Source organism: Pyxicephalus adspersus, chromosome 10 (genome assembly GCF_032062135.1).
Source record: "Pyxicephalus adspersus chromosome 10, UCB_Pads_2.0, whole genome shotgun sequence".
NCBI classification, from domain to species: domain Eukaryota; kingdom Metazoa; phylum Chordata; class Amphibia; order Anura; family Pyxicephalidae; genus Pyxicephalus; species Pyxicephalus adspersus.
The window spans coordinates 22,552,889-22,566,305 of record NC_092867.1 but is presented as its reverse complement, the minus strand read 5'-3'; the positions used below and the strand labels follow the sequence as shown (position 1 = coordinate 22,566,305).

At 37.2% G+C, this 13,417-nt stretch overlaps 1 protein-coding gene across 7 annotated transcripts in view; it reads right to left on the bottom strand.

Moving 5' to 3' along the window:
* Window positions 1-2,180: 2,180 nt before the first annotated feature.
* EXOC6 (exocyst complex component 6) overlaps window positions 2,181-13,417 on the bottom strand; it is a 140,860-nt gene continuing 129,623 nt past the window's right edge. For all 7 annotated transcript variants that reach the window (XM_072425048.1, XM_072425050.1, XM_072425049.1 and 4 more), the window contains 2 exons: window positions 4,305-4,417; window positions 2,181-2,878 (listed from right to left, as the gene is read on the bottom strand). In XM_072425048.1, the coding sequence (XP_072281149.1) occupies window positions 2,746-2,878; window positions 4,305-4,417 (246 nt within the window). In that variant the 3' untranslated portion in view covers window positions 2,181-2,745. The remainder of the gene's footprint in view (window positions 2,879-4,304; window positions 4,418-13,417) is intronic.

Genomic DNA, 13,417 nt, shown 5'->3' with positions numbered 1-13,417 from the left:
AAAAAAAAACCCACAGAAAACATTATTTTTAATCATTTAACTCTATGTACATGCTTGATACTTGTCTTGGTGTGACATCTCTGGATGATTTTTGTTATCTGGGTGTACATGGATACGCTTCAGTAAATAAGGGCCAGTGTTTATTGGTCTACATGAAAACAAAACACTCTTTGTGGCTAATTGATGGCGATGATGACCCTGTTGCCTGGTTTACAGCTGTCCACTTGAAAAATGCAGAATTTTCATAAACAATGACTTACAATATTTCCATGTGTAAACTGACTATTAAGAGACCCAAACTGGTATTGTAATATTTTTCTAGCCTCTATTGTATGGCACTAAAGAGAAGAGTTAACTGTCAGCCTCCAATCAGAGAAGAGGAGGCCGGAGATACACTGCCCAGGTCCCTGTTCATGCAGTAAAAGTCCTGGACATGGGCATGTGAGCTCAATCAATATACATGTCTTTCTACATTCCCAGCATTATCGGTGGCAGCACAAACATGATATACACTCGCTAATAATTTATAGCGCCATCAGTATAAATCTCTTTGGAGTTGGAGTCCACTCTCCAATAATTTACGGCTATAAATGTATCTCCCATGAAGGGCAATTCCCCAGATCACAAACTGCAATAAAAGCAGAGTAGCTGGCCCCGCACACAGCTCAAGAACACACACTCATCTGCCAACTGCCACCAAAGCCAATACTAGAGTAACGCTAAGTGAGCAGGTTTTATAGAGAACAAAAGAGGAGCATTACGTCAAAACAAGGCTTGTAAATTAGCCTAAAGCAGACATTTCTCTGCAGAATGAACAGAAGGTGGCTGAGGACCATCTGAGGACTTCTATGGATTGACAGACTGCATAGAAGAGAACTTACAAGTCATAAAACAACAAAATATACTAGCCCTTAGCAAAGATCTAATAGGCCAATACCACCTTTGGAATAACATTAAGGAAAAAAAAAATCTTTGATTAAATTTGGGATTCTTTAACAATTCTGGAATATGGGTAATATGTAATTTAGTTAATGCATCAGCTGTGCTGAAGTCAGATCATCTCCTAATAAATAGAACATATAGTTTAAACAAGGAGGCCCAAACTTGTACAATAAACCAGAATGATTCTTTTTATTATAGTATTCTATGCCAATTTTAAGTTGTTCATCGCACTTGAATTGTCATAACGGGTGAATTACAGAGCCAGCCCCAATGAAATGCTAATTGTGTGCAGAAGAATTTATGTATAGAATGATCAGGGACTCCAAAGCAGTTATAAAGTCCAGTGCTAGATATTTTCTACAGATGCAACCTGCACCCCTATTCTCTGTCACACTTCAAGGTACAGTATATAGTGTAAAGTAAAATATTATACTTACACTATATTATCTATATATATATTTTTTTCATTTAGATTATATGCTGATTTATTTAGATACTGGGGTTGAATCACTAAACGAGTAGTGACTGTTCATTTAGAAAATTTATTGTAAACAGTGCTTAGTAAATAATGTGACGTTGTGTTCCTTTTAGCTAATCAGTCATGGCTGAGTATGCAAAGGGTGTAAGTAGGATGAAAGTTGGCACTTGTGACACTATTCCATTAAAATGGTACGTTGCTTTATGTACATAGACACTGGTATATGTACACAGGACAACATGCCATGCAAAACTGATAATACTCCATGCACACAGGAACTACTCTGTGTACACGTGATGCTATTCTATGTTCATGGGACAATATTTCTTGCAAAAATGATAATACTCCATGCACATAAGAAACTGCTCTTTCAAGGGATTCCTGGTTTACAGAAAAAAAAACTACAGGTGTGCAAAGGATGGGACAAGTTCATGTAGACATGTATATGAAGCAATGGAAATCCAGCAAAATAAAAGTCTTTTTTTTGTTATGCATTAAAAATGTGCATCCTACAGTACCCTATTTTGTTTTTTTCACGTTAATGACTACAATGCCTTTGTGTACACTTCATACTCACCCACTGAATTCCTGGAAAAAGACTTGTCTATAATGTATACAACAATAATTTCTGCATTAAAATCTATGCTGAAAATATAAATATCTAAGTGCAATGGGCATCAAGGTCAGTTTTTCTATGAGGCATTTTGAGAAGCATCTTCTTACAGTTCAAGTGCGTATTTAAAGAAAGACAACATACAGGTTTTTTTGTCAACATTCTTTTTTTATTCCCAAAGGAGAATAAAATCCATTATATACAGGTATAGTTGAAAATCACAACCCTGAGAACCAAGAATATAAGAAAAATGAATAGCGGCAACCACGCGCTCAGATCGGAAGACAGGTCTATTTGGTGGCCATTGATCCAAGTCTGCACCGTAATTCCTCACCGCGTCCATTCCCAACACTTGCAGACTGCTCATCTCAATGTCCGGCTCTGCTCTCGTCATGGCACTGACGTCACATGATTCAGAAATCTAAGCATGAAACGCCCTAGAAACGTGGCAGCCTTTAGCAGCAATAATTAAAATACAATATTCATGGCCCATTCTTTTATATGTACACTTGAATTACCTGGGCAAAGCTGAACCACTTCTGTGCAATATAGAAAACATACTCTTAAAACCTAAAAACATGGTATTGCCCCACCCAAGCTAACCAGCATGTGATCTTCCCTCTTTTTCCTCAATATCATAGTAAAAACAGAAAAAAGGGATGTGCTGATTGAGATAGTTCCATATGTACACTGTGCAGGAGAAGGACCATCACTATGAGTGCTGTGACATCCCATTCACCAAACTTCTGAGCTGCTTTACCACCGTGTCTATTAACTTCTGCCGGTCCCGATCGTTCTTCCTGAACTGGGCAAATATATTATTCTTCTTGTTGATGTCCTTCATCCTAGAGGAAGTGAAGGAAAAAGTGAAAACTTTTATTCCATGTCCCAACACGAGACTTGGCACCTTTGGCAAAACTTCCAGCATGCCCTGGTATTTGGTGGCCAGCAGGTAATTGTAGTTCCTCCTTAGATGATAAGCTGCAACGTTGCCTAAAGCTGCTTCACACAACTAACTGCAGGGAAATCATTACAAAAAACTTTCCAAAGGTGAGTGAGATCTGTAGGCACAATCTCAATGTCTCAGCCTTTTATTTGCCCTATAACCATATGGTGCTAAACTCAACTGAGAATACCTGCTCACATAAGGGGAAATGCTGTAGTGTGACTGGACATTTATCCTTATATCAACAGAATATCAATAGAAAATAAACAGGATTTTTTCAATCTTTTTAATGAACTATAAAATGGTTCTTGAGCTTTCTGAAACAACCATACACTGGGGACTTTGTCTGACCTGGATGGCCATAAAATGCTAATCTATGGGTGACTTAGGTATAGGAGTCATTGGAAAATTCCAACATCCTAAAAAATTCTGACAAATCACCTACTGCATTTTTTCTTTATAGGTCCATTCATTTGCAGCTGGGATAGTTAGATAGCTGTGGTTGAATGTTGCAGAAGACGGAATAAAATGTTACACTAAGTAAATTAGAAACAAACAAAATCCGCCAGCAATACTATCCCTGCCTGGGTGTTCCATAATCCAAAGATTCAGTGACAAATAAATAAAGAAATGTTACTCAACATTTATACATAGTTTAAAGGTTATTCCACACAAAAGTCCTTTCCCTTAGTGACTCGATAACTACTCCTGCTCACATTATGCTATCTTTTCAAAATCTATAAATGATGACGATAGAAGACATATGCACACATGTATATCAGTTGAGTGTGCCTCCAAAATGTAATATTCTTTACCTTCTTAGGGCGGCACATTGGCACTTACATTTGGGTACAATGACCCAAGCAAATAAGCATCTAAAAATATATGATACTACAGAATATCATATAATTGTTCTCGGGTTTAGATAAACTTTAAGAAATACCTATGACATAGATAAACTTTAAGAAATACCTATGACATTGATAGGTGCCGTATCTTTCCCACTTCCTGTATTAAAATATAATGTACTCACTTTTATCACCAGCATGACTACTGCCAGAGGTCCTTGAGCTCCTGTGTCTCTCTTCTACTATGTAATTGTGCACTCCTATGTATCTGGTGTCTCATAGATGATACAATGTAACTTATTTATTTGACAACTTTTTATCATGTAGAGTTTCTGTAAGAGCATTCCATAGCCAGAAGAAGAATGTATACTATACAATGTACTTTGTTTCAGAACCTGCGTGTTAAAGAGGATACTGAAACAACATATACCATCAATAGCAATAATATATACACCCAAAGCTACGGTATATACTCACTTCTCCAGCAGAATTAGGGCAGTACTGGGGTTCACCCTCAGGTATTTGGAGTTGGGTTGACCATAGTCAGCCAGATAGGTAGACCAGTCCCAAATCATGAATAAGTCAAGGAGCTAAAAGACACAAAACATTACTTGCATTAGCATGAAGCATGAATGCCGTCTTAGTCTTTCATAGTCCTAGATGAACAAAAAAAAAATATTTATTGGCATTAAAATTGGGCACTAACCACATAATTAAAACAAGGTTTTATGAAATTTGAGCAAAAGCCTGTAAAGCCCTGTACAGATGTCAGATTTCTTTTGGTGGAAATGAACTTTTACAGCTGATCAGAGCTCCAGTTTTTATAAAGTCCCTCTTAAAGAATGTGCACTAAGCTACTCCATATATTGTGTAGGACAGAGAGTGTGGTGCACTGCAATGTGTCGCTTTGTATGTGTATACAGAACACAGATATTTAATACACACATACACAATGGTTCCAATTTAGTTTCTGAGCTCCTCCTTCCAGAACCTCAAAAACCCATACTGATAGTCTTCTGGCTTACAGCCATTTTGTCTTCCTGTGTATATGCTGCATATGACTATTTTCAGATATCAGACTGCAATCTCTTTTGGAGCTCTGGATTGGTGTGAATAGTCCATATTTGTAAAGCGCAGAGAAGTCAGTTAATGCTCTAAAAAAAATATAAATGAAACCTACAATCAAGTCTACAAATATTACTTTGAAAACCAACATTTTATTTTAGGAATTTTGTTGCTATGTAAATCAATGCTCAAAGCACAATTTAAGGGACAATTGACCAGAAGGTGGGTCTGTTCCTGGATATCAGCCATACACACAGGGCACTGTCATCATGTTAAGTGTCATGCCATTTGTAATACAGTACTTCCGTTTTCACTGCTACTTTAGCGACAGGGTGGGGTGTGTGGAATTCCAAGCTAATTTAAACCAGATCTTTACCTAGGCCTAATTAAGCGCATTAAAACAGTCCCTTCCAGATTATCCTCAGTGGGGAATCCGTGGCTGAGAAGCTTCAAGCTTCAGCAGGACTCCAGGGATTCCCTTGAAAACAAAATAAAATGATACCCCCTCTGCTCCCATCGTTATTGTAAGATCTGCTACAGTGCTTGTTGGTCAATATACAAGTAATCTTTTAAAAGCTAATGTGTCTGAACTAAAACAGTCAAGCATTTATTAAGCTTTAAATCCGTAATCCCTTTAAGCCATTTTAAACCCACTTCCTATCCTGTTTATAATTGTTTGTAACACTTAAATACCATGCTTACAAACTTACTGGGCTTCGCTATAGCTTTCCGGTATCCTGATCATACCCTACAGAGAGACCTATGCATATACTATCAATATACCCCCAAAACTACTAATGGCAGGTGCCCCTTCTCTCCATATAAGAATACAATATTCACAACTGTCCTGCATATATATCTAAACAGGAAATCATACACTGAATAATAAAGAAATAGTTGTATATATATATATATATATATATATATATATATAAAATAAAGAACCTTTTTTCATTTTTTATTCTTTAAAAGTCTTCTGTAAGAACCTCTTTAAGAGCTCTATTTATAAAACAGGGAATCTTCCAGGTTCATATGTTTCATTGGGAGTTATTAACTCCTACCAGGGAATCTCAGATTCCCTGTTTTATAAATAGAGCCCTATGTGTTTCTAATGGATACATTCACCCTCTCTATTTGTCATAGTGACCATTCCCATGATCCTTTGAGATTTCTTTGTACTTCTGGTTGTATTCACAGATCAGGAAATTAAGGGAAATCTTACCAATGGGGCATATTGTAGAAACATCCTGATTGGGGTTTTACCCTTACTTTCACAAGCAGTTAAGTGTCCGTCATTGCAGACATTACAACATTTCTTGTTTCTTTTCCTCTGCATAAATAGGAAAGTCTCAAATCTTGTGTGCAGCCCACTGAATGCTGCTCAAATTGGAGAAAAAATGCACAAGTCCAACAGGTCAGATACCATACTCTTTTATGAGCACCACTTTGTCATGAGATCGGAGATTTTTCCATTTTTGGAAAGGCTAAAGCTAGCCATGCACTATTTGTTAATCAATTAAACAATCTATCAGACAAAAACAATAAAAACAAATAAAAATTAAAAATTTGGCGAACTGATTTTTTTTTTTTTTAGAAATTTTTTTTTTTTTATCATCAACTACCTAGTGTTGGATCAAAGACATAGTATCAAAGGATCGGTTTATATGTTGATCATAACACTATTGAAGGAAAATCACATGTGCATGCCTGGCATTAGGCGGTGTACCTGCAGCCTTAGATGCTTCTTTATACTCTCAGGAGTCGTATCCATTCCTGAACACACAGTGCAATGTAAGTGGCCATGACAAATGCTCCAGAGGAAGGCCCGGATACAGCAGGCAAGCTCCCAAATTTCTGTGATGAATGATAAGCTAACACATAATTCTTTATAGCTTCTTTGAATATAATGGAGCATAGTCTTCTAAAAAAACCAAAATACAAAAACACAATACATTGCATAGTGCATACTGGTAATGTCCAACCATCGCAGTATGAAAATGCATGAACACTTATTAATTCTATTGTTTTGATTAGTTAACAAAAACTGAGAACCCGTGAGGTCAAAAGAGTAATAAAACTGAGATTTATGGATTTAAAGGAACTGCATAAAATTGAAGTCCTGTGTATTTATATTGTGACCCCAATGTAAATTCTAATGCCTATCTAATTTAGCTGACGTTTAGTGTAAGGGTTATTGCTTCTCCCCTCTGCGTCGGGCGCACTGGGATGTAATATGTAACTCTGGAGACAAATTTATTGAAATAAGGAGGCATTCAAAGAGTGCCCTGAGCGAGGGTGGGGGTGCATCTGTCCTCTATAGGCCCTGCTGTAGAAAGACGGATTTGACTCTACTGAATGGTGAGCCTCCTGCTGTGAGTATGTGATCAATCCTTCCATAAACACAATGGACCCCCTTCTGGCGTTTGCTGCCTTTCTCCATAAAACAGTTAGCTGTCTTTCAATGTCAATCAAACATTACAATTTTATTATTTCCTAAAATCCTTGCCCACACTGATGGCTCTTGTTTAAGAATGAAGTTCTTGCACAAACAATACAAAAAAAAACACAGCAGCACTGGGGTTAGGGATGGGCTCCATTCATTTATAGACGCAACAGAATCTAAAGAGCCTAAATTCCTAAAAGTGATCACACAGCAGATGTAGCTTCAGAATAAGTTTATTAGTAGAGTTTTCCCCAAACTTCTGTTACCTATAATTCCTTGTGCATTATGTGGAGGGATGATGTTTGCAGTATAAATGTGTTTTCTTTGCGTTGTATGTGCTAACACTGCCATATGAATTTGGTCTTTAGAATGAGAACATTCGGGTTAATTCTGTCAGGTTTGCTGGATAATTATTATTATTATTATTATTATTAAACAGGATTTATATAGCGCCAACATATTACGCAGCGCTGTACAATAAATTAATTATTAAATAAAAATAATTAATACATATTACTGGGGAACTGGAAACCGAGTGATGGGGGAATGGGACCACATATCAGCATAAATAAAACAAAATTCTCTGCATTAAAGAACCTGAAATTAAAGCGGAGAAATCAACCTGATGTGTTAGAATGCATGCGAGTAGCATTGTCAATAAATGTACCAGAACAGCAGCAAATTTCTTATTAATTGCATTTATCTTGTATATTGGGATTGTAATTATAATAATAAAAGGTAAAGTAAAATCAAACTAATGACATCTATTAAAGTTATAGTGGTACCTAGTTGGACTGATGATGATGATAATTTTGAGAGCCCAGTTAAGGAAGTATTGAGGAATCCTTTGGGGATTGTAATGCTAAAAAAAGGGTATGCGCCCTTGTATAGGAGAGAACACAACAATTTCTACCCTTTCCATCTAGATGATTTTCAAAATCCACCTAAAATATAATTAGGGTGAGGGTAGCTACCTACTTTACTACTTTACCTACTACTGTGATATAAATCACATATTTGGGATTGGTGTGACATAACAATTACATTTTAGGCCAGTAATTACCCAGAAAGATAGTAAGAAATTGGTTAAAATGGCAGAACAACAACATGACATACTGGGTAAAAGGCAAGTCAATCACAACAGCTTCAACAACAGCTAGCTGTTGCAGTTGTAAGAGACTTCAGTGAGGTTTTTAGCCTTAAGACAAAATGATCCTGTAGTTTGGTATACCTACACATGACTATTGTATACAGCAGTGCTGCCCAACACGTGGATCGCGATCTGGAGCCCTGCCTTTAAAAATAAAATTTACAGCGCACAGGAGTTATTAAGTCCACGTTTTTATTTTTGGTAGATCATTTTGACTTGGTTATTTTAAAAGTAGCTCGCAAGTCAAAAAAGTGTTGACATCCCTGGTATACAGCATGTCTACTGCATGGCACCCATGCAGCAATTAGAAGATCTAATGCTCCACTGGACTCAGTTTCCAAGCTGGCAGGGGAGTATATAGGAAATTACACAAAGTGTCCAGTTCTAAAGAAGTTGCTAAACACTGAAGAAGGGGTTTTCTCCAGAATAATATTATTAGGTTTAGCTTTGTCCTGTATAGCCTGGGATGGTAGAATGTTAAAACTAATATTGTAACTAAACATGTACTTAGTGTTTGGCCTAACATGCACATTTATTGACCTTTTCACCTATAGACCCTATAGATCAAATATGAAAGAACAGAATGTGTTTACCACTCTTTTGGTTCTCCACTTTTAGGAAGACAGGTTTTGTTGCCTAGTGAACAGGCTTCTAAAAGTGGAGAACATGGGTACCGTAATTACTCTAAATTCACAATCGGAAAATCGAGTACTACAGATTTCAATGTTTTTGTGACATATTGTCATTGAGTGATGATAAATGCCCATAGATTTGGATTTACTTTTGAAAAATGGTGTGTGATACCTGAAGTTGATCAGACTGCATAGTTATTATATGATCAGCTTATCTCCCTATCGTGGTAAGCATGTGTTGTTAAAGAAGAAGTTAGCATGGTAGTTGGACGATGCCTGCACTGGCCAAATAAAGTCTGGTGTTTATGTCTGGCTTATTGATAACCATGTGGAGCAAGTCATTCTCAACCAGGAATCCATACGGTTCCTTCAGAGGTTGCTAGGAGCTCCTTGAGCAATGAGCAGTTTGTGACTAACACACTAACTACCTTTGGATATAGTAATTTTAGGAAATCCTCAAGATCAAAACAGTGGTCGCCAACCGGTGGTTCGTGGCTCTTGCTGGTGTGCCCCTGAGCTGGGTCAGGAGAAGGATCCCGCTGGGAGGACTCACCCGCTACAGCCGAAGCATGTCCCCCGTACGGATCGCAGGCTCAGGGAAGTGGGGGGGGGGGGGGTTGTGGCATCACAACATCACTATGGGGGGAGTTTCTTCCCCTTTAGGTGACACCAGGCTCCCCCGCGCATGCGCGGTCTGGAGCCGGTAAATTTAGAAAGGCTAATTTAGGCAATAATTTAGTATAATTGCCCATGGCATGTAAAGACAGCTAGTGCTAGGCTACCCAAGATATAAAATAATAGTCAGAGTAATGCTAAGTTTAAAGAGCTTAAAAATATCTTTTTCTCTGCAGAACAGGAACATTGGGATCATTTTTTGTCTTTAGGTAGGTCTATTTTTCAATTCTAAAACTAAACTTTGGGATTAGCCAAAAAATGCTAACATATTGACTATACACAACATTGACTATACACAACATGTGCATTCTTAATTGTGGTTTGTGCCTTTCTTCTAAAACTGATGTAAAACGTTGCCTTTGTGCGAGATCTTTATGAAAAAACAGCGACCACTGCTTCCCATTCCCTCCCTATTCAGAGTGACTGGTCTTTTATCTGCTACCCTGAAGTAGGTGAGTAGGCAGTTCGTAGTGGGTAGGCCTGTCTATTCTATGTGCAGTACAGTGATGACATCACTACTACTTTTACAAAGAAAAAACCTGGCATGCACAGGTATTTGGTGCTCGCAAAATGTATGTATATCTTTTGTGGTTACGTGTTTGTGCCCAAATTTAACACAACTGAACTATCCCATACATTTGCATTTGCTGTTTTTGCAGTGATGATCTAGCTTAGGCAGAGAGGTGAATCGGTTGGGAAAAGAAAAATTACTTAAGTTTCTGGAAGATTTTTCTTGACAAAAGATCATTTGAATGAAGATTGTCACTGTTTGGTAGCTCCAAAGCTCTGGGGGATCAGTGAGGACTAGACTTCAAAGGGTGTTAGGGAGTGGGGAGAGGTTATGGAGAGGTGAACTATGTAGGATTTTCTTTTTCAACAAAAAACTAACACTAAATAATGATGATAATAATATTATTTAGAAAAAGCGTTAGGGCTTTATAAAGCTCAGGGTTACTCTGCAGTACTTTTGCTACAGGACAATTAGAAACAAGTTTGGACCCTGAAAATATTTGAATTTAATTAGTCACCTCAGTCTCTTGAGTCTACAGAAACTTCAGTACTGTTCTTTGTATTGTACTGTGAGGGCATGGTGCCTTTGTGACACCCCTAGGTGTTCGATCCATGACAACCTGCGCTCACAGAAAAAGGGTGAATGTCATTAGGTGTCATTTACCCTAAACCCAGTGATGAACTGCAATGTGCGTGAATCTGTAGGGAACCAGGAAGTGAATATTGTAGGAAAGCTGCAGGTTTGAATTATTATACTTCCTGAAAAATACATTAAAAAAATAAAAGTAAAACTGGCCTTTTAGTTTAAGATATTTTAGCAATGAAATTGTTAAATTCTACTCCTAGATTCCTCAACAACATTACAATACACAGCAGACCCCCCTGGAAGCGAGACTGGAAAATGAGAGTCTATTGCCAATGGACATCTTTCTGCAGGGAGCTAATCTGTTCTCTCATTCTCAAAACTGAAAGTGATCAATCCATACCTTGCTCTACCCCATCTATCTCACTTGAGCATATATCTTTAGGCTCTTGGCAGTCTCAAGCTAGATGATGATCCATTAATGGCCGGGCGATTGTGTTATTTCACTGCGGTGTCTAAAATTCATTACAAGTATTTCTCTTAAATGCTTTGTTTGTTTTGTTGTGAGAATGAGAAAAAGCCTAATGCTTCAGTAGGAGACAGATTTTATCTCAGTTATCCCAAATTGTAGGTAAAGCTGTCTGTATTTTTTAAACCCCATTTAATTTCTGCATTCAAGTTTCCATTTTCTATAAGTACTCCAATTAGGTAAAAGAAAGCTCTTCATACAATGGAAGAATTATGTATCTGCCACCATTAAGCAAATATTAAAGTTAGAAATTCTAAATAAAATGTACAAAATGTGAAAGCAGAAGTTACCTTCAGGGAAAACTGAATGGCAAACCCATAGGTAAATCCAAAGCTATAGGTTAAAGGTAAATACAAAATTCAACATGTCCCGTAAAATGCTATCTATGGCCCATCCTACCACAAGACCTACCTAATGTTCTATTATGCATTCTATTAAAAAGTCAGTAGATGGGGGACTGTATTACCAAGCTTTATTTCTTTATTAAAAAAGAAATAATTTGCATATCATTTCATCTTTTTATATTTCTGGATCTTTACTAAGTTTGGCACATAATTAAATTTATAGTATCCCCTGCTTAAAACATTCTTGGCAACAGCCCAGTTTTCTGACAGGTTTATCCCCTAATTTCTCTTCCCCAACACCCCCGCTCTAACTTATCATTAGAATTACCCCCATAAATTGCTGTTTAAATTCCGCTTTTTATAGGAGACAATGTTCTTTTTCAGGTGTCCACATTACTGTCTGTCTGATAAGGACAATTCCTATTGGTTGTCCAGTGGTGATGTCCCATTGGGTACCAAAAGAGGAGTTAGCAGCAGTGATGTCCGAAAAAAAAGTGTGGGCACATCTAGGGTCTGGAATAGCAATCCCCTGAACCCAGAAACGGCACTGACAATGGATCTGAATGGCAGATTTAATGAGCATACTGTATGATGCTTCACAAGGTATGGGAAATAGATCAATCAGGGTGAGATACAAGTGGAAGGTGGTTATTATTATCCCAGAGATGCTAGAGGGGTTAGGGAGCATTATTAATATTCTAGAGACTTTAGAGGGGGTTAATATTTGCCCCGAGATAAGATTAAAATGGCATTTTGTAAAAGAATGCTAGAATAGGCATACATTCACAAACCAAAAGAATTTTCGACAGGTCTGTCATTGTTTGGATTATTACCAAATCCTCTCTGACTGTTCAAATTGCAAAATTCTCTGTCCAACTTCACCTTAGAGGCAACTGATAGGTGCTCCTCTGCAAAGGTGTTTAGGATTAAAAAAAAAAAATGATAAACCACTGATTTTTCACTGTGTGATTTAATAATATGGGGTCAAATAACTGCGTAGCCATATTTTTAGTAAAATGTTGTTTTGTAGGGTTTATTTTGTGTTCAGCCTATTTATAAAAGTATGTTTCATGGGTACAGCATTTTGAATTTGATCTTTTTGTGAGGGACAATGAGGAAAAATTGTATTGTGTTTGGATCATGAAGAAATTGTTTGGTGTTCTCCTAAGATGAATGTCTTTTAATGACAGTTGAAATAACATGGTAGTGGACTAGATAATTTACTTTTCTACATTGTAGTGTATTATTGAATATGCACTAATATAATTGCTGCCCATGAACTTTAAAGAAGGAGTTGGAAATAAAGATATCATCCCCTGTATAAGCAGTCATAACCTGTGAAATGTCAGGCCATTTGCTTGGATTATAATGTGACAATTTGCAGCTGAAAAAAACACAAAAGCCAGAAAATAGGTAAGGAATTTACATAAAAAAGTACACAACAAGTGATTTACATTTTGTTTTTAGTCCTGAGACTTGGCACTAAATAATGGAGGAGATATCGAGCAAATGATGCGGATCTTTGTTCAGTTTAGCAGTTATTCGTCTATATTTGGGTAGAGAAGGATTTTGACCAAGAAGCTCCTTTACATTGACATAATATTTGCAGGTTAAAAGAATGTGCATTGCGTCTTTAGGCACGCAGTAAAGCAGGGGTGT